This window comes from Rhinolophus sinicus, linkage group LG17 (assembly GCF_036562045.2).
Source record: "Rhinolophus sinicus isolate RSC01 linkage group LG17, ASM3656204v1, whole genome shotgun sequence".
Classification (NCBI taxonomy): Eukaryota; Metazoa; Chordata; class Mammalia; order Chiroptera; family Rhinolophidae; genus Rhinolophus; species Rhinolophus sinicus.
The window spans coordinates 10,538,439-10,566,241 of record NC_133766.1 but is presented as its reverse complement, the minus strand read 5'-3'; the positions used below and the strand labels follow the sequence as shown (position 1 = coordinate 10,566,241).

General features: G+C 34.8%; 1 protein-coding gene across 1 annotated transcript in view; it reads right to left on the bottom strand.

Annotated features, from left to right (window-relative positions):
- XPR1 (xenotropic and polytropic retrovirus receptor 1) overlaps nt 1–27,803 on the bottom strand; it is a 130,568-nt gene that overhangs the window by 85,716 nt on the left and 17,049 nt on the right. The window contains exon 2 of the mRNA XM_019733509.2: nt 20,571–20,622. Coding sequence (XP_019589068.1) covers nt 20,571–20,622 — 52 coding nt within the window. The remainder of the gene's footprint in view (nt 1–20,570; nt 20,623–27,803) is intronic.

Here is a 27,803-nt window from a genome sequence, read left to right as displayed (position 1 = left end):
ATTCTGATACAGATCGTACAACTGATTAAGGCACTCTACAAAGGCATAACTCTTGAATAAAATAACATATACAGGATTATATTTACTGGCTGGTGCAAGAAAGGATAATAACATTCTAAGTTTGTTTTTAAACTTGAGCATGCATCAGAATCCCCTGAAGAGCTTGGTAAACCAGATAGCCCAGGCCCCATTCCCTGATTTGGTATATCTGAGCTGAGTCCCAGAATCTACATTTCTAACAAGTGCCAATAACTGACGCTATTGGTCCAGAAACCATACTTTGAAAACCACTGATGTAATAATATTAAATTATAATATGAATTTTCATGTCCCACACATAAAAATCATACCTCAGATTGCTCTAATTCATCAATTTATATACATTACTTTATATCAACAGTTTTAAAATTTCTTTTATTGTATGACAGATAATTATCATGACCTATTTCCTCAAGTTTTTATGTTATACTTCGACCAAGAAAGAAAAACCTCCAAAAGGTTTAAGACAATGGAACTTGAAAGTTTTCAGAAATTCTGTCCTATGTCACTACATAATTATATTTGTCATTCCTCATTAATCAGATCGATTCTCTAAGACATTATGCTTGGGTTTGGGTTAGATAACTCAGTTTGTTTTCCTTTAATAGTTCTTGAAAGATAATCAAATAAACTTCATTACAATATAAAAAGGCAGCTCCTCTCTTATCTCCTAGAACTCTCTCCTCTCTTCTTCTGTCAGAACCACTTATCTTTTCATAAACCATACTTTGGCTCTGTTGATCTCTAAGAAATAAAATGTTAGAAAGATGCTAAAATGCATAAATATTTATTAAAAATCAAATTCAAACATTTTGATCCACTAGAATGGATCCTAACATACATCTCCAAACTTATCTTTCAGATTCTCTTACATAATACCTGTTCTTGCGAATCTATCTGCTAACTTTTACTAGATTTCATCTTCTCAACTGTAAAGCTCTATGTTCTCCTCTTTCAATTAACATCACCTTTGAAAATAGTATGAACTAGCTATTAACTCACTTTTCCCTGACTTCATTTTATTCATTCCAATCATTTTTGATCTACAAATACAGGCATGCTTTGGAGATATGAAGGGCTATGCTGAAAATCATCACAATAACGTGCATCACACAAATTTTTTTGGTTTCCTAATACACATAAAAGTTATATTCAAACTATACTGTTGACTATTATGTGTGCAATAGCATTATGTCTAAAACGACAATGAATAAACCTTAACTTAAAAATACTTTATTGTTCAAAAATGCTAACCATCCGAAATGCCCATCGATAGACGATGGAATAGAGAAACTGTGGTACATTTATACAATGAGTATTATTTGGCCATAAAGAAGACTGAAATATTACCACCTGCAACGACATATACGGACCTAGATAATATTATACTAAGTGAAATAAATCAGATGGAGAAAGACAAATACCATATTATCTCATTTATATGTGGAATCTAAAGAACAGAATAAACAAACAAACAAAACAGAAATAGACTCAGAGATATGGGGGGGGGAATCAGGGTTGCTAGGTGGGAGGGTGGGGACGGGGGAGAAGGTAAAGGGATTAGAAAGTACAAATTAGTAATCACAATATAGCCACAGGGATATGAAATACAATTAATAATGTTGCAAAGATTTTATAGGGGATCATATGGGCACGTGTCTTATTAGGGGACCACTTCACGGACTGTAGATGCCTGAACACTGTGCTGTACACTTGAAGCTGAATAATACTGATGTCAACTATAATTAATGATAGTCATGGGATGCGGAGTACTGCATGGGAAATAGACTCAATGGAATTGTAACCGTGATATATGATGTCAGAGGGGGGTGTAAATGTCTACTACACTAGTGTTTGTAAACCTGACACGAATAAAAAAAAATGCTAACCATCATCTGAGCCTTCAGCGAGTCATAATTTTTTTGCTTGCCTCAATGATGGCTGCTGACTGATCAGGGTGGTGGCTGCTGGAGGCTGAAGTAGCTCTGGCAATTCCTTAAAATAAGACAACAGTGAAGTTTGCTGCATAGATTGATTCTTTCATGAATGAGTTCTCTGTAGCATGTGATGTTCTTTGATAGCGTTTTACCCACAGCAGAAATTCTTTCAAAATTGGAGTCAATCCTCTCAAACTCTGCCACTGCTTTATCAACTAAGTTTATATAATATTCTAAATCCTTTGTTATCAATTCAACAATTTTCACAGCATCTTCACCGGAGTAGATTCCATCTCAAGAAGTCACTTTCTTTGCTCATCCATAAGAACCAACTCCTCATCCTTTCAAGTTTTTTGAAGTAATTCAGTCACATCTTCAGGATCCATTTCTAATTCTAGTTCTCTTGCTATTTCTACCACCATCTGTAGTTACTTCTTCCACTGAAGTCTTGAACCCCTCAAAGTTATCGTGAGGGTTGGAATCAACTTCTTCCAAACTCCTGTTAATGTTGATATTTTGACCTTTTCCCATGAATCACGAATGTTCTTAATGGCATCTAGAATGATGAATCCTTTCCAGAAGGTTTTCAATTTTCTTTGCCAGATCCATTAGAGGAATCACTATCTATGGCAGCTATAGCCTTACAAAATGGATTTCTTAAATAATTGTAAGACTTGAAAGTCGAAAGTTCTCCTTGATCCACAGGGCTGCTGAATGGATGTTGTAACAGAGATTCACAAAACTGAAGAGAGTTAGGGCCTTGCTCTGGATTAGGTTTTGGATTAAAGAAATGTTGTGCTTGGTTTGATACTTTATCCAGACCATGAAAACTCTCCATGTTAGCAATAAGATTGTTTTACTTTCTTAGCATGTGTGTGTTCACCAGAGTAGCAACTTTAATTTCCTTCAAGAACTTTCCCTTTGCATTCACAACTTGGCTAACTGTTTGGCACGAGAGGCCTAACTTTCGGCCTAACTCGGCTTTCAACATGCCTTCCTCACTGAGCTTAATCATTTCTAGCTTCTGATCTAAAGCAAAGAGATGTGCGACTCTTCCTTTCACTTGAAACTTAGAAGCCATTGTAGGATTTTTAAATGGCCTGATTGTGAGTCGGAACAGGGAGGAAAGGGCCAGTCAGTGAAGCACACAGAACACACACATTTATCAATTAAGTTCACTGTCTTATAAGGGTGCAGTTTGTGGCGCCCCAAAACAATTACAATAGTAACATCAAAAATCACTAATCAGGGCCGGCCCTGTGGCTCAGGCGGTTAGAGCTCCATGCTCCTAACTCCAAAGGCTGCCGGTTCGATTCCCACATGGGCCAGTGGGCTCTCAACCACTGGTTGCCAGTTCAATTCCTTGAGTCCCGCAAGGGATGGTGGGCTCGGCCCCCTGCAACTAAGATTGAACACGGCACCTTGAGGTGAGCTGCCTCCCAAATGGCTCAGTTGGTTGGAGCACGTCCTCTCAACCATAATGTTGCCGGTTTGCCTCCCGCAAGGGATGGTGGGCTGTGCCCCTTGCAACTAGCAACGGCAACTGGACCTGGAGCTGAGCTGCGCCCTCCACAACTAAGACTGAAAGGATAACAACTTGAAGCTGAACGGCACCCTCCACAACTAAGATTGAAAGGACAACAACTTGACTTGGAAAAAAGTCCTGGAAGTACACACTGTTCCCCAATAAAGTCCTGTTCCCCTTCCCCAATAAAATCTTAAAAAAAAATCACTAATCACACATCACCATAACAAATATAACAATGAAAGAGTTTGAAATACTGTGACAATTAACAAAATGTGATACAGACACACAAAGTGAGCAAATGCTGTTGGAAAAATGGCACGGATAGATTTGCTCTACGCAGGGTTGCCACAAACCTTCAATTTGTAAAAACGTAGTATGTATCTGCAAGCACAATAAAGCTAAGTGCAATAACATGAGGCAGGTCTGTATTGCGTTTGAACTATATTGTTTTGTAACTTTCAAAAAACTGCTTTTTTCAGTGTATATTTTCTCGTTCCAAAAACACTGTGAAATTCTTTGATTTCTTTTGATTCTTTCATTTAAAGAAAATTATATTCCATATAAAATGGCATGTAATAAATGTTTACTGACTACTGCAACAAATAAACAAGTTTACTAAAATTTCTATTGGCTGATATAGAAAGACAGTTACATTCCTTCTAGGAAGAAAACACAGCATAAGCAAAAAACGAACTCACTATAAAAAGTGCTGAGCTTAAAAAAAACAGCAAAAAAACCCAGGAAGTAATCTAGTTTAACTTCAGAGACTACAGTGCTGTGTACCTAAAAACTTCATCTGGGGTAAACCCATTTGAAAGCCAAGTAAACAAGCATGAGTTTTACCTGATAGATAGTAAAAAAGTTTAGAGTTTTTAAAAAAGATCAGTTTTTGTAAGCACAATATGGCAGTTAGAAAATCCAATTAGGATACTACATTATGCTGTCCAAGCCAGTGATTCTGAGACTCTTTGGTCTCAGGCTCCCTTTACACTGTTAAAAACTACTGATGACCCCAAAGTGCTTCTCTTTATGGGTTTTATCTATGGATATATACCATACTAGAAATTAAAACAAACATTTACAATATTTAGTTACTAATTCGCTTAAAAATGGTGATAGATGCTAACTAAACTTAATGTAGTAATCATTTCAAAATATATACATATATCAAATCATATTGTATACCCAAAACTAACCGTTTTATGTCAACTATATGTCAATTTAAAAAATAATAAACCCATTAACAAGTTGACATAAGTAACATGTTTTATGAAAAATAATTGTACTTTCTAAAATGAAAGACATTTACTGAGAAGAGTAGCACTGTTCTACAGTTTTTCAAATGTCTTCAATCCCGGGCTTAATAGAAGACAGCTGGATGCTCCTAGCTGCTCCTGCATGCAGTCTGTTGCAATATGTTGTGATTGAAGAAAAATTATGCCTCACATATATGCAATTGGAAAATGGAAAAGTATTTTAATATTCTTTTCAGATAACTGTAGATATTCTTTTTTGACACTATACTAAAACTCAACAAGTAATAGCTTCTTAAAGGTTAGTTGCGAAGTGTAAGTATCTTTTTCCATACTGTTAACATTGAAATCCATTAGTCTATCCTATATTTTGAATGGATTTTATATCCATTCATAATTTTACAATATCATGCATCATTTGAAAAATATTCGTTCAGAGTTATATAGATCTTCCAAAAATTGACACATTACATTATATATCATTTTAAAATGACATCAGTTAATACTACTGCTGGTCTCAAAAGAAAAGCGTTAAGTATTGGGAAGCTATCAAGCTTACAGTGACAGATAAAAGATTTCAAAATTCTCTCAGCCATAAAAAGATGAAATATTCCCATTTGTGACAACATGGATGAACCTTAAGGATATTATGCTAAGTGAAATAAGTCAGATGAAAAAGGACTAAAACAGTATGATTTCACTCATATGTGGAATATAACAAAAAAGAAACAAATGAACAAACAAAACAAAAACAAACTCATAGATACAGACAACAGATTGGTGGTTACCAGAGGGGAAGGGGTGTGTGGGGAGGGCAAATGGGTAAAAGGGGCAAATGTATGGTGCACGCTATAACGTATACGGATACTGAAGTAATACTGTACACCTGAAAACTTACATAATGTTATTATACAATGTTACCTCAACAAAAAAGAAAAAAAATGGTCAAAGATTTCAAAATTCTGATTTTCACTTAAAAGCTCAAATTTTTAAATTGGCAACAAACATTGTCAGTTGTTCTGCTTGAAGTGATACTTTCTTCATTTTTGAGAAAATGTCTGTCAAAACATCCATATGCAAATAAACATACTGTCTGTCAGTTGTTTTTGTGAGTAAAAGGATACACATAACTATGTATATAGGGGGCCTGTCACTGAGAAAATTTGGTAACTATCAACACATTTTAAGTAAGAAGAACATCAAAAAAGTATTTGTAAGTTGGATAATAGAAGGCCATATCTTTTGGAAAATATAAAAACACTTTTCAAGAAAGATATCTTCAAAAAAGAAAAAAGAAAAGAAAGATACTTTCCACTTTCCAAGCTGTTATGGTCACTATTAAGCCATCTTCTCCTCGGGAAGTGGGGGATGGGGAAGCAGAATGGATGGTGATGATTTCAGCAATCAAGATTTTAGTCAATTTCATTCCCTTGGAATTTCCTGGATGATAAGGAGCATCTTTTGTTCTAATGAAGCAATGTTTGGTGAGCTCTTAGATCAAGGCTGGTCACCAGAAAAACCAAGCCATGATTAGAAGCTTGGAATTTTCAGCCCTATCTCCTACCCTCCAGGAAGGGGAGAGGGGCTGGAAATTGAGTTAATGATCAATTATGCTTATGTGCCGAAGCCTCCATAAAAATCCCTCAAGTTTCAGGTTTGGGGAGCCTCTGGGTTGCTGGGAGAGTGACACACCTGGAGAGGGCATGTAAGCTCTATGCCCTTTCCCATGTACCTTGCCCTAGGTATCTTGTCCATTTGGATGTTCATTTGTATCCTTTATCATATCCTTTTATGATAAACTGGAAAACATTAAGTGTTTCCCTGAGTTCTGTGAGCACTCAACAAATTATTGAACCCAAGGAGAGGGGCATGGTAACCCTGATTTATAGCCAGTTGGTCAGAAGTACAGGTGATGACCTAGGACTTGCAAATGGTGTCTGAAATGTGCCGGGGGGGTGGAGGGAGGCGGGTAGGTCAGTCTTGTAGGAGTGAGTCCTTAATTTGTGGAATCTGATGCTAACTTCAGATAGATAGTATCAGAATTGAATAGAATTATAGGACACCCAGCTGGTGAATTAATTGCTTGCTAACGGCAAAAAAAACCCCTACACATTTAGTGACCAGAAGCTTCAGAAATGAAGTGTTCTGTGTAAGTAGCAAAGGAGAGTCATACAAGAGAAGTGAGCTTTTCCTACTCAGGAACTATATCAACCTCTAACTTGAAATGACCTCCACACTTTTATCAAGTCCCCCAATATAACCACAGGCCACATAATATACGTCAGTTTGTATCTACTTTGGGGACATAGTTTCAGGATCTACGTGAATCACACCACAAGTTGTCCCAGTAATTTTTACATGCTGACCTCAGGCCAAAAGAAATACCTAATACTTCACTGACTAAGCAGGTAAGTAGAAATAACTTAATAAGCATTTATGTCCATTTCAGCACCACATAACTTCTCAAACTTTGATATCACATTGGACACTACAATCCTCATTTTCTAATTTCAGTGGTTTTCACACAGTACTTGCATTTTATCTGAAAAACCATTGAAAATTCATCTTCACAAATGTAACATCAAAAGGAAGGTAGGAAGATCTAACACTGAAACTGAACTATCTAGCATTGCCAACAGATGTCAAGTAATGCTATATTTCCCTCAAACATTTAAATTTCCCATTGGTACTCCTGTGGCACCCCAAGTACAGCAGATAGCAGTATGACTCTATCTTGTGAAAGAATGCATGAAGGGTTAGTAACAGAGACTGAACAAGTAAAAGATAACGAGTCAGGAAGAGAAGGGGAGTGAGGGACAGACAGGAGGTAGGGAGAACAAGAGTGATGCACAAAGAGAGCTTATTAACAGAACATAGCAGAGAGAACAATAAAAAGGCAAAGACAGGAAGAGACAGAGACAGATGCACAGAGAGAAAGACAGACAGGGAGAGGCAAACTGATAGACAAATGGGCAGACAGGGAGAGGGAGAAGGACCAAAGGTAGAGGGGAAACAGACTGACCAGGAGTCGAGGATGCAGAGATGGTGATAAGAGGAGAGACAGACACAGGCAGAAACAGACGGACAAATGAGGGGAGACACAAGAGAGAGGCTCAGACAAGGATGAGACAGCATTAGAAAGACAGAGATAAAGGTGAACAGAGCAAGTCAGAGAGACAAGGAGAAATGTCAGAGGGAAAAAGACAGGCAAGCACATCCAGGTATCAGCACAGAGAAGGGGCAGGTGAAAGGGAAAAAGACTAAGAAACAGACGGACAGAGAGGCAGTGGGCACACGGGAGAGAAGGAGAAAGAAAAGCAGGCAGTAAGAAAGAAAGGAACTTAGGGAGGGTGAAGGGAAGAAAAAAGAAGCTTCTCCTCACCCCACCTCTACCCAGGGGACGAGGGATTGTATTCATCAATTCATTACTTAAAGGCATGATCCCTACAGTCTACTAGTGCATGAAAAAGTACCAAGAGTTAGCACAACCATTATTAATGACACTGAGCTCTGCACACCAGGGGTTTCTCTCGCTATAGGGGAAACTCTCTCTGTGCATATTATTAGCAAATATAATCTAATCTCTTACTTCAGATATTAATATTCTCACTGACAGAATTTCATAGAGCTTTGAGAGCTTCCAAGTGTCTCTGCTCCAAGCATCCAATATAATGTACCAATAATTTGTTTTTCCTAGAAAGACCATAACCACATAAAATTGCATAGAAACCAATTGTAAAAGAGGAAAATACTAAATTCTAATACATTATGTTTTCAGGACACACCAGCTACACATTCCCTCTCAATGCATTATGACTAGCATTAGTTTGGGTTTTTTTAAGCTGTTAATTGAAATTTCAAAATTAATAAAGCAGAAAGTACAGAAAATAATATAAGCCCCAGCATGCCTAATACCCAGCAACAATTATTAATACCTGGGGTGCCAAAAAAATGTATACAAGTGGACACGTTGGTCAATGTTGCTCAAGCAGTAGTTCACCGTAATCAGAAGTGTCTGGACGCTGATGGTAACCACTTTGAGCACCTTTTGTAATTGTAGAAGTCAAACGTGACTTGTATTAATCTTTTGTCATCAGTATATACTGAATATTACAATTTTAATAGCTTTTTCCTTTTTAAAAAATGTGTATACATTTTTTTTGGCACCCTCTGTATTTTGCCAATATCATTGTCACATTTTAACCATAAGAAATAAAATTCTGAATGTATTCACAACTTCATTGTTTCATAATTTTTAAATGCATTTTGATTTAAACATATTGGACTTTAAATTTTACTGCTAATCATTATGAAATTAGTATACAAATGTTTAACTAGTGTTTCTAGAATTAAAACCTCTGTTCTTAGAATCAATAAATCTGTGTCTACGCATTTCCTTGGTACCTAGTATCCCAGGTTTCCTAAATATTTTACAAATGCAGATTATTCAAAATCTGTTCAGGAAAATAAAATGATACAGCCAACGGTCAGAGTTATGTTGTAAAATTACATTGGAAAATACGTGATAGTTTACCTAACCCAGGGATTCCCACACTTGGCTGCACGTATAGGCTAAGAGCTTTAAAATACAGATGCCTGAGTCCCAAGGTTCTGATTTAGCAAATTTAGGGTGCAGCTCATACACTGAAGTATTTGTTTTCTTAATGTTCCTCAGGTGATTCTAATGTGCAACCGTGGTTAACAATCATTGATCTAATGCACCTTCCTCCCAAATGCAAAAATTCCTTTAATATCCCTGTTCAGTAGCCAGTAGTCACCTGACAACCAATTTCAAAACTCACTATATTCAATCAGTTTAATTTTAGGGCAATTTTAATTATCTGAAAGTCCTAACAAACAAAATTTGCAACTCCATACCCAGTGATCCAAATTCTACCTTATCTAGTCATATAAAATATTTCTTATTCTTGTTCTATCAGAGCTATGAGGTACCCTCTAAGTAAGTACTCTATGCTACACTTTTCTTCAATCATTACCCTTACAACAATCTTCAAACTCATTCCCATATACTAATTGTTCATTTCTAGAAAAGTTCAATATCCTTTTAAAAATATGGCACCTGTAACCATTCACAATATTCCAGGAAAAGTTATGATTAGTGCTTCGCACAGTAGAATTACCACTTTTTCTTAATTCTATATAACTTAATATAGACCATTAACATTTTTTGAAAGCTGTATCTTACTACTGGCTTACATCAAAAAAGACAGATAAATCCCTAGATATTTTTTATATTAACTGTAATTATGCTACCATTCTGCCATCTTACAGGTGCCTTAAACTTTACACCTATCCCACCCTACTACATTTAACTAGTAGTGTACAGGTCAATGTTCTCCAACGTGACAGCTCACCTGTAGTGTTTGCCAATTTCCATAATGTAAATATTCCCATCAAGGCTAATGTCAAGCTACCAACACTGAACATAGGGTTGGGAAGAGATGCAATCATGATAAGCTTATATGTGAGACCACATTCTTAAGTGGAAGTTTCTGGATACTGCTGGACTGGAACAAAAAACACAATCATCTCTAAATTCTCATCTTCATTAGACTAAGAGTTCCAAGTGTTGGAGTATACTGGTCTACCAAATGCAGCTCAGGTTTTAAAAAAATGTGAGCCCCTTGAAAATTTGGCCTCATCCTTACAGTTCACTACTCTCGCTCCTGCAATAACCCTTTTCTTCATTTAAAGTGCTCTACTGACTCTCCTCTGAACGTCTTATGTACTTGCACCCATTTGGTTTTGCCCAGTTGTTTTTCTTTGCCAAGAAGACCTCTCCTACAGCTGTAATTATGCTTCAAGACCCAACTCATATCTCACCTCTGCCATTAATCATTCTCTTACTACTTCATTTATGAACATTCTTTTACGGTCATTGTGGATAAAGGATATCTACCTAATACACTGTGTTATTCTTGTACTATTAAAAATTCCTTCCTGCTGTAAATACCCTAATTTATTTATCATGTCATGAGTGAACCATATCATATTGTACCTTAAGTAGAAAGACTAGTGTTAGTCTTTTAAAAAGATAACCCATTGGGGCCAGCCCAGTGGCTCAAGCGGTTAGAGCTCCATGCTCCTAACTCCAAAGGCTGCCTGTTCGATTCCCACATGGGCCAGTGGGCTCTCAACCACAAGGTTGCCAGTTCAATTCCTTGAGTCCCGCAAGGGATGGTGGGCAGCGCCCCCTGCAATTAGCAACGGCAACTGGACCTGGAGCTGAGCTGCGCCCTCCACAACTAAGACTGAAAGGACAACTTGAAGCTGAACAGCACCCTCCACAACTAAGATTGAAAGGACAACAACTTGACTTGGGGAAAAAAAAAAGGCCCGGAAGTACACACTGTTCCCCAATAAAGTCCTGTTCCCCTTCCCCAATAAAATCTTTTAAAAAAAAGATAACCCATTGTTCTATTGAGATGACAGAGATACCAGACAGAAAAAAAATAGCAGTATAAAAATAATAAATCTTATAATTACCTTATTCTGTTCCAACCTTTGTAAAAGGAATGCACAAATTCAGCTATTTCATTTTCTCATTATACAATCAAAGATTCCTTTGTGAATAGCCTGATATGAATATATTTGGAATTGTACAGAAATTATGGAACAATAGAAACTCTTAAGTATATATACTAGATTAGTAATGCCCTGATTCAAAGTATAAATAGTTCAACTGCAAATAAGATTCACATGTTTGGGATATATATGCAAAATTAATTGCATGTGGTAACACACCAACATAAATTCAATTTCCTTTTCCAATCTCACTGATTGCATGCACTTCTTGTAACAAATAGATAGCGGATCAATTTCTCATCCGGAACCATAAATTGGCATTCAGTCTTGTAGGTGATTAACTATGTTTCCCCTTTCAACGTTCAATGAAGAAAATGAAATTTTAATCAGTACTGGTGGATTCACTACCCTCAACACTCCAATCCCAAAGAGCTATACTTGTGGTTATGATGTCTAAGAGTACAATCTTAAAAATCATCACAGTTCACCTATCCAATTAGAGCAGACATTTTCTAAATGTCTAAGTGTAAAGTACACTAAGAATCTAAGCTTTAAAGAATGAGGTATATCTTTCAAAATATACATATATATATTTATTTATAAGTATATGTATACGCATGCATGTGTGGGTATATACATATTTCTTTCTGCTGAAAAAGAAAGCCTAAAACAATGAATAACTCAGTAGCAATGACATTTTGAAAGAAGAGCCCAGTATGTGGCTTCTAAAGGAACTAAGACTCATAGGTTAGCACTAAAAGAACCAAAACTCCTTGGCAGAATGGCTGATCCCAGGTCCCAGGCTTGAAATACATAAAGTGAGTCTGGAAAGTTTTGTCATATCAGAATAGAAGCATCAGCTAGAAAAGAAGCTATCAAAGACTACGAAGGTCATATCAAAAGGAATGAGAAACTCACCTGCAGAGGCTCCCACTGGGCCAAAGATGAAAATCTGACCTTTAATAAGGATAAAAACTACACTGGACTAAAACATACTGAATGTGTTTAAATATTAATTCATTAAGACATGTTAAAAAAACATTTACTGGTTTTCTTTGGAAAATGTTAGAGAACCAATATGATTTTGAAAACTAGAAAACAAAGGGAAAGAATTAGGCAATTATTCTACCTTTCCCATACAATCTGTCCACCAAACAGCTGATGAAGTGTAATTTCTCTTTATAGATTTCTGGCTAATGAAAACAGGAGTATTAAAATACAACCACTTTGTAAACCTTAATGAATTCATGTATCTAGGGCTAGGCAATTATCATCAATAGCTAGTAACACTACAAAGAGAGAAACAATCGAATATTATATAGCCCTCCTAATAGAAGTACACATCAGCACCTATAAAGTGTTCTTAGGGGAAAATATATATGTACGTAATATTTCATCTGAACTGTATCAAATTTCTAGATTTAACTAAAAATTTACAGGAAATATAAAGAACAGAAACCATGGTAAGGTACACCACAGGATTGCAATCAGTAAAATCCAGACTCTGAAAGACCAAAAGAAGCAAATAAACCAGTTTTTTCTACCAATTAATAATGATAATAAAAATTTTTCAAAGGATGACAGAAAACAGAGTTAGAGGGGAAACCTATAGATCAGCTCTGACCAACAGAACTCTCTTCAGTGAGAGAAATACTCTGTGCTATTCAATGAATCCCTAAGCTCAAGTGACTGACCACTTGGTATGTAGGTGGTATGACTGAGGATCAGAATACTTCATTTTAATTAATTTAATTTTAAATAGCTACATGTGGCTGGCTAGTGGCTACCATATTGGATGGTGCTACTATAGATAGAGAACTAAGAGATTTACTAATCAATCACAATGTATCATATAATGGATCTTATTTGGGTGCCTATTCAAACTAATCAATCTTTTTTTAAAAAGTGTAAAATAATTCAGGAAATGTGAACCCTGTCAGATTTTTAATAATATTAAGAAATTACTATTAATATTTTATGTGTGATAATTGCGATTTGGTAATGGGGGCAGAGACTATCCTTTAGAAATATTCATAGGTAAAATTATGCAATTTTTGGAATTTGCATGAAAATAACCAGGGGGGATGAAACAAGATTAGGAATTGTATTGATAATGATTAAAGCTGGGTGGTGGATAAATGGGAATCTATATATATTCTCTCTACTTCTGTATGTTTTTGAAAATTTCCATAATAAAAATTTGGGGGAGGGGAGAGAGAGGACACTTAACCTGTGTGCTAGGAAGAGGTTTGCTTTTTTGTTTCCCCCCAGGAAGGATACTAGAAATATAAAAGAAATTCTTAAGAGGGATGATTTGGAATATTCTGCAGATAACTCTGGTTAAAAGCAGATAAACTGTCCTTTACTATATTTTATACACTCAAGCCGATTGCCCAGTTTTTCACTTTCTCGGTGTCATACCTGAATTTTTCTTTGACACCATTTAACTGTTCCTTTCAAAGTGGGTAGAGTAGAATGTGAAAGCAATACTTCATTTGGACCTCTAGCTCTGGTTCATAATTTGAAGAACATTACAACGTGTTTTTTTCAATTTAGATTTAGGGATATGTTAGGCCGAGAATAGACCCTCCCAAAAGATGGCGTATCAAATCCTCGGAACCCATGATGCTGTCTTATTTAGGAAAAGGCTCTTTGCAACGTAATTAAGAATCCTAAGATGAAGTCATCCTGAAATATCTAAGTGGCCTTAAATCCAATGTCAAATGTCCTTAGATACACAGAGAACAGAGGAGAAGGCAAAGTGAAGAGGCAGAGACTGGAGTGAAGTGGCCATAAGCCAAAGAAGCCAGCAACCACTAGAGCATGAAAGAGGCATATATATACACCCCCCAAAATTTCAAGATTGAAGCAAATACATTTCTCGCATTTGAAGTCATCAAGTTTGTGGTAAATTGTTACAGCAGTGATAGAAAACTAATGAAGAGGATTACCTACTCTTCCAATCACTGACCACCTATTCCTTCCTCATATTGCCTCAATAATTAGAAGTTGTTGCAAATCTAAACAATTTTTAGAACATGCTGAGGGCAGGAATTTTTGTGTTTTTTATTCAATGATGTATACCTAGCACGGGGTGGGGGGGAGGAAATCCTCTCTGATCATAACTTTTTATGCTTCTTCTACCTTTCTCATTGGCATTCTTTCACTAAACACCTAAAGTGGCCCTGCCTAAAGGAAACAAAAGGTGCATAAAGAAGAACTTCCCTTACTTTAAACTCTGCCAACTTTAAGCTTTAACAATTGTTCCAGTTTTCTAACAGTTAGTCTAGGAAACTCACCAGATTCATTCATCTAGTATGTTATGTTTTCCTCTACAATGTAGAGTATTTACTAATAGTTCCCAGAGCTTTTTTGTTTCATGGTACAATATTTAATAATCCCTCCTCTACTTCATGCCCTTCCCTCAAAAGTACCAATAAAAAAGAAAACAGCACTGTGTGATAATTGACACATTTTATACATTATTGATTTTTATAAGCGAAGGAAAATTTTAAACACCGAAGATACTTTAAATACTTTACTGTGTCACAAAGGATTATTAGGTCTGTGTTTTCCAAACATTTCTTCATTTCTTCTAGCTTCCTACTTGTATACTACTCAAAGTTGATACTAATTTATATCACATAATTTTACTACCTATTTATATGCTAGTAATGAGCATTACATTCATTTACTAGAACATTAAATTACATTACTAAAATATCTTATGTTCTGGCAATGAGCATCAAATTACTTCTCTTTCTGTTAAAGTTAAGTAGATATTGCATTAACTCCAATAGTAATACTATTTACTACTCAGAAGCACATCTTTCCTATCAGTGAACTAGCTTGAGGTTAGTGGCATCTTTGAAGAATCAACAAGTTTATTTTTGAAGGTGATAATATTTGTTATGAATATGCAATCCTTTTCCAAAGTAAACATGAAATAAGCACATCCTTCAGAAACAATTTCATTACATGGCTTTGAGTATCAGTCAGGTCTTTTCATCCTTTCTAAAACAACTTAACGGAGGATAAAAATATATCATTCTTAAAGAGATGACAATTACCTTGTTGGCTTGGCTCTTGCCTCAACTTCCACTCTTAGCCATCTGTATTTTTTTTAAGGCTCTCAAAATAGGGTTGCAGTGTCTACAAATGAATCTAGTGTTTCTTTTGGATTAAATTCTCTACTAGTCCCCAGTATATAGTCTTCTCGTGCACCATTAACCCACTACAAGCAGGAGGATTTTTGAAAATCAACAATACATGACTAAACAAAACACCAATAGAAAAATGGAAATCAGTAAAGATACTCTCCTGTCATCACCGAGCTGAAAATGTAACAAATGAGACAACTCTCTCTATTATAAATATCAAATGGTTTTATTTCTAAGTCAAAAAAGTCATGTAAATAATTTTTACAGAGATAATGATACACGATGATAAAATGGAAAACTGGGCAGAAAGGAGGCACAAGATTATACATAACACGAGAAAAGTAATGTATTATGAATGCATGGGTTTGACAGTAATCCTAGACATGCAAAAATTACTTCATGAATTTTAGAAATGCAATTCAGTCTTCCATCCTCTAGAACTAAAAAGCAAGCTCACATCTGTTAAAACAACAAAGACCTGGGGACAGAGGTGAGATGGAAGAAGATGCCTAAAGTGGACTCTGTCCATTCAAGCGTATAATCAGAATGAATAATTTACAAGCGTACTTTCATCTTCTATGCTACTAAGAGCTGAATTCTAAGGAGCTTAGGGAGACTGTAACACATCTGCTAACCAAGTTGAATAAGCAGAGAGAACCTAAGCAAAAAAGATCCAACAAAACCTGTTCACGAGGGGACAGTGGGACTAAAAAGAAACGGCAGAAAAGCAGAGACTAGTGTAGTTGTGGTGACTTACATCCTTAAGTGTATCTATTTATTCCATTTCAGAAAGTCAGACAGCTGTATTCAGCTAACATTAGCTATGTATACTCCCCATCAAAAGGAATACTTTATAACAAGAGAGGCAAAATGTGAAAGGAAAACAACGAAAGCATCAATAGGTCTTTCCATTTTAATTCAAACAATCTAAAAAATATACTTCACTGAGTAGACACATATAAAAATTCTCTAACAATTAATATATGGTTTTTCAAATATATGCCTATTTCATGTATATTTTAAAGGAGACATACCAAATATGTAAAAACATGAAATGAGGTGGTTTTAGTGTCTTACAAAAAATTTACAGTCACCCAGTAGCTTGTAAAATATAATTTCCCAGCAATCAAAGTCACCCAGTAGCTTGTAAAATATAATTTCTCAGCAATCTATGCTTGGAACCAAGATAACACAATGCCACAAACACACAAAATCTTTAAACTAGGTCCTCATATCATCTGCTTTTCTACTGGTTTTAAAGAACTGCTACATGTGTCACCTCAACTATACTTTATGAAATTACAGTGTCAGCAATATAAAACAACAACAAACAATATCCTTAGCTATCTAACCGGCAGGTAAATTTCTGTATCTAAAGATCAAGCGAAGTTAAAAATTAAAAACCAAAAATAAAAACAAAGAAGCAAGCTAGATTAATTTACTCCTTCTTTTCATAAATAGTACTTGGACTTCAAGTAAGATTGAGGGAAAGCATTTATTTTTATTCCTACCCATTACTGATATGCTCAGTAAATATGTAAAGTATGTAGCTATTTTAGATACTAGGTATAAAACAGTAAAAGAAAAAAAAAAAAAAAAAAAATCTCTGGCCACAGGAGACTTCCATTGATCTCACGAGAATAAATCAATGAAAAAACACATTATATCAGAAAGTAACAAATGCTATGCAAAGAAATAAATAAAATAGAGTGATGTACTATGATGTGAAGTAACGGAGTAGCTGCATAAGACTGGGTATTCAGAAGGCCTCTTGAAGGGCATAGGCAGGGAATGATCTAATAATTCTCAGCGGAGGGCAACAGCTAAAGTCCTACTGTAAGTGCAAGTTTCATCTGGTTTTGGTACAGAAAGAAAGGCAATGTATTTGGAGCCTAGTGAACTAGAGGGAAAATAGCAGAAGATGAGGTCATTGACACAGGACCAGATTATTTAGGGCCTTTTAGGTCAGCGTGATACATTTTTACATTACACCCTTGGATGCTAAGAAGCAGCCTATGAAACTCACTGTCATGCGTTTTGTAAAACTGCTATTGGGGATATTATTCACCATCCTGAACAAAATACTATTCTTCAAAAAGGTCCAAAGGAAGAATCAAATCTCACATTCAGTAAAAACTGATCTTTTGCTGAGGAACTGCTAAAAATTTACCTTATATGAATTCTGAAATTAATCATGCTCTCTTTTATCCTCTGAATTCCAGAAAATTCAGAGTTGAATTTATAATAAACTTCTGGCAATTATATAAAACCTTATGGCATCTATTTTTTTAATAAACTTTTTATTTTCTAAGTTTTAGATTTACAAAAAAACTACAAAGGTAGCCCAAAGAGTTCCCATATACGCACTACTCAATTTCTCTTACCATTAACATCTTACATTAGTATGATACGTTTACCACTTTTAATGAACCAATATTGACTGATACATTATTATTAACTAAAGTCCATAATTTACTCAGATTACCTTAATTTTTACCAGATGTTCTGTTTCTGTTCCAGGATCTTTACAGTGTCTATTTTATATATTAAATTTAGGGGAGCTTTAAGTCACTATTCTGTCTTCATTTCTCCCTTATTCTAACCTCTATAACTGCCGTTATCTAATATATTTTATCTAATTCTATAAACCTTTCCAAATACTTATGGGAACTATGTGGAGTAATAAAAAAAAAAATTTAGTACAGACAGGTTTCTTGAAAGATACAATTTAGCTTTTACCACAACAAATCAAACAGTTTAGTATTATTCAAAAAAAGTAATGCTTTGTAAGTCTTTTAAAAATACACAGATGCAAGGAAATGTCCAGTTAAAAATTTTATTCAAAGATATTTAGATAAAAATGCAAAGTCAACATAAAAAAAGTCTTTATGTTTCAATATTAGTTAATCTCTGGAATTCTCCTTTTGTCGTTACATACAGCATCAGTAATCCCAATTGTTCTTATTGAGCCATGCCAGCTTAGCTTGGTCTCAGAGCACACAAATCTAAAAAGAGGGTGAGGCAAAATTATCTTTTCAGTTAGAAATGTCACTGATCTCTTAATTCTGTGACGTAGGTTGACAGATTTTCCTGTATGCTAACAGAATAATCAAACTATCAATGAGCTTAAGAAGCCTATAAACCTACTGGCAAATTACTGTCTAAAAGAAGTTAGCATTAACGATACTGATCTAAAATTATTTAAGATTTATGGCAGGAATTCTCCACTGGGGAGACTGTTAAACAGTGCCTGGGTTCCATCGGAGATCCTATTTTAATTGGTCTGAGATGGAGACTAAGTATCACTATTTGTCAAACAAACAAACAAAATACAGGTAAATTGAGTTAAATGTGCAACAGATTTGAGAACCACCAATTTACAGTATATTTCAGTTTTAGATAAAAATAAAAAAACACCGTGCTCACTGACACCAAAGGTTTTAAGTCCACTAAAACTTAAGGTATAGAAAAAAGATTAGTGAGGAAAAGAAAGACAATATTTAAAAAAATAATCAAGGCCTATCAAACGTTTTTTCCTTTAAAAATGTTAAAGGTTGAAAGTCCTATGTTAGACTTTGTTGATAAACCTGCTCAAGTTGCATTATTTTTCAGATAACTGCTAAATAAAAACTTAAAGATATATGAAATCAATAGCAAGAATAAATGACAAAAATGATCATTTAAATTTAACACCATATACAAGGCAGTAAATTAATATAGTATCACAGTGCAAATGAGATACAAAAGTATAGTTCCTTTACTATTAGGTTGGTGCAAAACTAATTGTGGTTTAAATGGTTAAAAATAATTACAAAAACTGCAATTACTTTTGTACCAACCTAATAACTTTTTCTAACCTCAATACTACACAGAATAAGTTTCTTTAAATCACTTTCTAATACCTTTAATCCTCCAGTGTCTCAAAAGAGAAAAATTCATTTTAAGAAGATAAAAACTATAGGGCTTTAGTCTGTTTATCTGAGAGTACAAAGAACAAACAAGTGCAGGTATTTCCCTTATGAAAGCAGACCATACATCTGGATGATCAGCCTACAACACTCTCTTTACAACAGGGTCCAAAGAAATGCACATCTCTTGGCAATGAAACAAAGTAAAAAGCTCTTAACTCTAAATATTTTTCATTTTAGCATACTTTCACAGAATTCCATTTTTCTATAATAACAGCTAAGAGTGAATGAAAATTGCAACATGATCTAGCATGGATGGATGAAGAAAGATCATCATAACTTTCAACATATCTCAGAGAATCTTTGTTACAAACCACATGGTAAAACATAAAAAGAAAAAATATCAAATATTAGTAGCCCAACTTTGAAAATAAAATGAAAAGACCAGCTATTAAAGTAAGCTACACAGGGTGAGGAAATCTTTAACTTCCATGTAATCACATTTTTCTTATATTCTTAAAATATTTTGAGGTGGTACTCTTTAGGACACACAAAATAAGAGATAATCCAAAAAAGAACTAAACATTTTAATAAATCTTAAGTGTCTTCAGCTAAATATTAGAAAATTAAGTATATTAAAATATTATAAACCAAAATTCAGTGACATATCATAAAACTAATATCTAAGTGCGAGTATCCTGGTAAAGATTTTCAGATGTTGAAGGAAGTATGTTCTGTACTCTGAGAGAGAGAGAGAGAGAGAGAGACAGACAGAGAGAGAGACACTCCGTTGTCTTAACTAGTCCCCGTCTAAAGAATGGCATAAATAGAAAGGAAAAGCTGTGTTGCCTAGACTAATTAAGGACTAAGGATTCACGGATGGATGGACGGACGGACAGACCGACATGCAAATACATTCAGGGGGGTGAACATGACACAAATAAGAACTTTGACTCTAACCCAATATCTGTGATTCATAATTCTAAGGTGATTTAAGGACATACAAGCAATCCATCATAGGGAAAATGTGAACAAAAAAAATTTGATTGAAATATAATCATAATATACTCATATATTACAAAAATAAAAAATATCTACATAATGAGGCAGGTTAAATTGGTTTTATACTGTGCAGTTTAAAATATCTTTCCTTAAAAAGAGGTTTGATGTGACAAAATGTAGGGGTTAGTACATCTTACCTTCCACAGAAGGTGCCTGGTCCTGAGCTGAATACAGCATATCCTTGAAAGCCTATTAGGAAGAAAGAAAAGGAATACATGAATTGAGTAACCTTTATATTAAAAGGATTTGAAGCTAAACAATTGCTTCTTTTTCAGTATCCACACAATGCCTACATGTTATTCCCTAAATTGAGAATTTAGTGAAATACATCAATTAACCTTAATAAGCTAAAAAAGAAAAATACTATACTTTTATACCAATGTAGTATTGTCTAATTTTTAAGACAATGGCTAATTTGTACACTTTAAAAATTAAGGGACATTTGAAAAGAATTAAAAAATCACCTGAGAGATCACAGACTCTCTTGACTAAAAGATTATAGTTATAGAGAACAATGGTCCTAAAGGAATACAATGAACACAACAGAAGAAAATATGAAACACTGGGTACAAATTTTTTAAATTGTGGTAACATAGACGTAACATAAAATTCACCACCTTAATCATTTTTAAGTGTGTAATTCAGCAGTGTTAAGTACATTCATACTGTTATTCTGAATTCTGAAAATCTTCAGAAATCTTTTCATCTTGAATACAAATACTTTTTATTGGAGGTCTAGAAAGTCCTCCATAATAGTTCAAGACTATAAAGATGGTAAAGGTTGCATTCTTTTTTCCAAACCAGTAGATAAACTAACAACCATGTTTAGGTAATTTGGATGGTTGCTGTTTGGTCTCTCACTAAGTGGTTTGGGGACAGAAATGAAAATCATTTCTCCATATCTAGCAAAACAGTAGAATTAAGTGGATAAGGTTCCAGAGCTCAAGAGCTGGTCATAAGCTTACTCATAGGTGACTGTATCCAGTCTCACAGCTTCAAAGCCTCAAATACCATCTAACCATGCGTGATTCCTAAATTGGCCTCCAACCTTGTTCAACCTCAGTAGAAGTGGACATTTCGGAGCAGATAATTCTTTGTTGTGAGGGTCATTCAGTGCATAGCAGGATTTTTAGTAGCATTCCTGGCATCTAGGGATCCACTAAATAACAGTAGGAACTCCCCTCCACCACCACCAGAGTAGTTACAACCAAAAATGTCTCCAGACACTGCCAAATGTCCCCTTGGGAACAAAATCAGCCCTCCTCAGAACCATTGGCTGAGAGTGTTTCAAGCATATAAACACCAACACACGCAAAATACACCTCTAGAGTAACTCACTCTGTATTCAAGTCTAGTGAATGACATTCTGCCCAAGTGAATTTACCACTTGCTTTAGATTAATGACCAATCTGTTAGTTCCGTGACTAAACAAGTTTGACAATATACAGTAAAAAAGATTTCCAATAAAACAAGGAAAACTGAAAAATCAATGCAATTTTGTTCATTTTTGTAGGAAAATTATGTATAAAAATGTTAATGTCACACATTCTTAAATCCAAAAATATTCAGTAAGATTCACTATTTATATAGAATTTGAGGCAATACAGTAATGCAATTGTTTTATAACAAAAAAAATTTGTTCTTCCAGACACAAAGCTCTGAAAACCTTTGGAATTGACTGTTTTTTACATACTAATGAGAGGATTCTCTTGAGTGGGTGGGAGTAGGGGGGAGTTAGCTTCAGGGTGGGAGTTGGTCCCCAGAAAAACCAACAACCCGATTAACGATTAGAGGGTTAAAACTTTCAGCCCCACACCAGACCTCTGAGAAGGGGAAAGGGACTGAAGATTGAGCTCAATCACTAATGACAAAATCTTTAATCAATCATGCCCATGTAATGAAACCTCCATAAAAACTCCAAACAACTTCAGGTTTCAGAGGCTGATCAATGTACTGGGAGAGGGCATGGAAGCTCCATGCCATCCCTGTCCCCGTATCTTGTCCTGTGTATCTCTTCCGTAAGTGGTATCCTTTATAAGTCTTTAATGGTAAGTACAGCACTTTCATGAGTTCTGTGAGTCATTCTAGCAAATTACCAATCCTGAAGGGGGGTCATGGGAACCCTCAAATTTATAGTTATCCAGGCAGAAGTGTGGGTAGCCCAGGTGCCCCATTTGCAGCAGGCGTCTTAAGTGGGAATAGTCTTGTGAGACTAAGCCCTTATACTGTGGGGTCTGTGCTAACTCCAGATAGTGTCAGAACTGAACTGAATTGTTAGACACACAGTTGGTGTCAGAAAATGGTTGTTGGTCCAGAAAAAAAGAACTATATTTGTGTTGGAAGTGGTCACAAAAAATACCCAAACGGAAATCTTTTTTGGAAACAAACTTTATTAGTGGTCCACAGCTTTCCTAAGATTACATTTGAAGCTCAACCTCATGTTTACTGACCATTAATTCTTAAACTTATTCGTGTACAAAAGCCCTAAGGTATGGACCTTCTTTTAAGAAAAAGGTATATACACTCACTATTTTCTTTACAATTTCATAAGTCTTAGACACTACTAACTTCTAGTCTAAAAAAAGAAGTCAGTCCAGAAGATCTTATCAAACATCAGAAAATCTTTATTTTAGTTCACAGATTAGAATTCCATATTGAAGTCCTACAACTGTAGAGTAATGATTGTGTTACAGTTCTTCCACAGGTATTTTAAGAGAGTAAATGAACACATTGCTTAGAGTAAATTGCTAGTAGCAGAAAAATATAAGGAACAAATAAATTCAGCCAGAGAATACTTATGGAAATAAATTATCACGGGGGCAGGTAGTATCAGAGACTCAAATGTCTCACAAAGTTTTTCTACTTCTGGAGTATAACAGGCATGTGTACCAAATTAAGGGATGTGATCAGAAACCAAATAAATCATCAATGACTAGCAAAGTGGCTTGTACACAGTAGGAGCTCAGTAAATAATTCTTAAATTCAAAAGGATTTCCTTTTTGGAGAAAATTAAAGATGATTGAAAAAGCATACTAAGTAGAATTTCTGACATGTAATGAAAATGAATTAAATTTGCAAAAGGAAAGTTTACAAATTTTTAAAAAATGATTAAAATTTTATAAAGAGAAAAATGAAAGTCTTCATTTTGATTATAAGGCTGAATCATAATTTCATTTAAATAAAGACAATCTCAGTGAAATCAGGGACAACTCTTTTTGCTTCTTACTGCCTCAGTTACCCTCTGAACAAAAGACCTTCTGCGTTTTTTTATAGTAATAGACTCTAGAGTACTCCCTAAACAGGATACCATTCTATGCCTGTGACAAAATAGCCCGCAACTGGGAACCAAGGGAAGGGAGAAAAGCCTACAAAGTAATGTCTCTACATTAGTACCTATGGATTGTTTGTCTCTAGTGAGTCACCAGAGCACTTGCCTGGGTTGGAAGGAGTACATTCAAATATACAAAACAACAAAAAGAGTTTCCTCATTTCTTTCTAAGAAAATCTAATACTTTATATAAAACTATGAATTTGTATAATAAATAAAATCAATACATGTATTCATGTCCATTACAAAAAATTTCTTTGATTTCCAAAGAATTCAAAACAATTCTATTCATCAGCACCTATACTGTAATCTCTACTCTAATTTTTTTGTTATATTATTGAAATATATGTAAACTAGAACAAAATTTTTAGGGTTTATAACAACTCATGTAATAGTAAAACCTAACAAAATCAATCCAAATACAACCACAAAACCAACATTAACATGACAGGAAAATACATGTTGTTTGAAGAAACAAAATCTCAACTGGTAATATGAATGAATACAATGCTGGCCGCCAATACAATGCTGGCCGCCACATACCTTTTCTTCTGAGTCTGGAATGCCTAGGTGAATGACTTTGTGTCGGATTTGATGTAATTCCCCTAGTACCTTTCTCTAGGTGCGGCAGCATAGGAGAGCGGCTAGGAGCTACAGAGTTAGACACTGTGTATGAAAACCAACTTAGCATTTGTTAGCTTGGGAAAATTGACTTCTCTGTACTTCAGTGCCCTCATCTGTAAAACAGAAATAGTGACCACATATACCTCACAGGTCTATTGTGAAAATTAAAAATTCTTAAAACACAAATCCTTACATTAATTATGATTCATGATTATACATGAAGAGTACTTAGAACAGTGCCTAGGACACAGAAGATGCTCAAAGAATGTTAGTTAAGAACAGAATGTGAATTATCACAAAACTTATGTCATACAATGGGCTGTGGCATCATCTGGCCCTCTACTGGTCATTTACGCATTAGATATGCTTCAGTTCTTATTAACTTGACAAGGTAGGATAGTACCACCGGGAGCCAAGCATAAACGTAGGCACTGCAACCTCCTGGCAGTAGTAGGTTATAAAACGGTCCTCCACATTATCTAGACTATGCTCCTTTTATATTTTTGATGACTGCTGACATAAATACACTATATTTTTAATTCTCACAGGAAACCTACAGACTGCTAAGAAAATATATGGAGAGCCCAGTTTACATATGCTTTAAAGAACAAGGTCTGCTAAATATATTACTTGAACTTTCTACAACGTTATCTATTGTACAAAATAGGGTATAGGTCAAATTTAATACGTACTCAATAATACTGCCAATACAAATGTCTTGTTAATTTTTAATAACCCATAGATCACCTCTTATCTCCTTTCCAAGCACAGATAGGTTTCACAGACCATTTCGAAGACAAAGGAGATCAGAAGCTAGAAAAATTCCTACTTCCTATCAACTCACCATTAGCCTCATATATAACACACTAGAAATATGATCACTTCCATCAATAAGATATCTAACCTATATGGCTCTCATTTGCTTCAATATTCATTCAAAGTCAGCACACTGCAATCTAATTATTGGATTAATACACAATAAAATAAACAGGTATTTGAAGAGAAAGGGCAAGGAATATTTGTTATAAACCTTTAAAGGAGCCATAATCCCTGTTTCACAGTGTTTTATAATTGGATAAAATTTACATCGGACATTTATTATCTGAAAACTTTTCCAAGAGGAACTCTTGAATAAAATTCTGATATATGCTTAAAAATATGTCCATCATGTGCTGACCTACAGCATCACAGAAACATTCTCCAATGATCTCTTTTTCAGTTTCCACTTCTTCTTTTTGCATTTCCTGTTTAATTTTTTTCACCAGAAATACTGGGTAGTCTGTGAATAATGTGGAAGTCAGTTACATCTGACCTGGTTTCTCTGGCTCATCAGCTAGAAATCAGTCATGCTTTCCTAACACAGAAGTTCTAAGGTCAGTTCTGTAAATCAAATCATAAACCTCAAAAGAGGGCATTCTAGCATTCTCACGTGTCCTGTATAAAGAGTCTCCATTAATTAATCTTCATTTTTATCCCCAAATAGAAATAAACTAACCTAGCTCTGCTTTGATGGTAGATATATTCTATAAAGTCAATAAAAACTTATACAAATTCTTATAATCAATTAAATTTTAAAATCAGTGTACTCTTGCACATAATCAAAAATCCAAAACCTATAGTATATTAGAAAGAATATGCATGACTCAAAATTTTCATGGAATTCAAAAGCAGCCCATTAGTAAAATGCAATTCAATATGCAAAAGCTGTTACATTAAATTATTATTGAATTTATTAAATGCATACTAAATGTATAAAACATATAATTTGTAATAGGAAGAATTCATTTAGAATATATGATATATTCACATTTGTAAATATCCATACTAGCATATTCTGACGTTCACTGACATAGCTTTTATTATTTATATGTAAATAAATCCCAAATCTATATCCTCAGCCACATGTCTACTAAAATAAACTCAGAATGTCCAAAATTCCATTTGTTTTCTTCCCAAAGCCTGCTCTTCTCATGTTCTTTCTTTCTGTTAACGTTATGGCCAGTATCCAAATAACACTGATGCATAATCTCAGTTATCATCGCCTCACTCATTCCACAAGTAATTTACTGAGAATCTGCTATGTGCCAGGCACTGTTCTAGGAACCTGGGATAAATCATGTGCAAAGTGAAAATCCCTGTCCTGGTGGAGTTCACATTCCTACATTCTCCTTTCCACCCCTGAGTTCAGTAATCCGGTTCAATCAATTCCACTACCACAATCTCATTTACATTCATTCTCTCCTTTCCTTTTACCTGAACTATTACAACAGACCTTAACGGTTTACTAATCTATAGATTTTCATCTCTCTAACACATCTGACAAACTGTTGCCATATCAATGTTTCCAAAGCATCAGTCTGATTGTCTTGCTCAAAACTTACAAGAATAAAGTCTATACTCATCTACCAGTCTAAGGTACCCAGAATGGTCCAAACTGTGTTTGTAGGCTTATCTTCCAAACTGGAGAAAAACAATTTCATTTTCACAATCAGACCCTAAAGCCAAAATGAATTACTTACTACTCATTTTAGCGACCTCAATATTTCTTCCATCTTTGCCTTTGTTTATGACTATTGCCTCTACCTGGAATTCGCTCCCCTACCCCCCACCTTTTAAATATAATTTCCAAATCTTAACCATCCTTTAAGGTCCTTATTGAATTTAACCTCTTTTATGCTTTGTTCTGATTCCTCCAGCTGGATATCATCACTCACTCCTATGAAATATTGTAGTACTCCATTTGAAACCATTTATAGCACTTAACATTTCTACCTCGTTTTCATTACTTATCTATGTCACTTGTTCCCCATTTGACTGGAAAGTCAGGGTTTTTGTCACCTTGCTTATACTTGTATAAAAGAGGTGCAAAATAAATATTTCTAGATTATTTAATATTATCATTAAGTAAGTTACTAAGCTTTATTTATTCAATGAAAGTTATTAGATGTTTATTCTGTGCACTATGCCAGGCTCTAAAGAAATACAGTTGACCCTTGAACATGAGTCTGAACTGCATGGGTCCTCATATACACAGCTTTTAAATAAATACTGTAAATGTATTTTCTCCTCCTAAAGATTTTAATAACATTTTCTTTTCTCTAGTTTACTTTGTTATAAGAATACAGCATATAATACATATAGTATACAAAATATGTATTAATTGACTACATTTGTGTTATTGGTAAGATTTCCTATCAATAGTAGACTATTCATTAGTAGTTAAGTTTTGAGGGAGTTAAAAAGTTATACTCGCATTTTCGACTGCAAGGGGAATTGGCACCCCTAACCCCCATGTTGTTCAAGAGTCAACTGTAATGATGAACCAAACATGGAGAAGACACACAGAAAGACAAATTCAAATATAATATGTTAAATACTAAAATAAAACATGAACAAAGCATACTGAAGGCCTAACTAA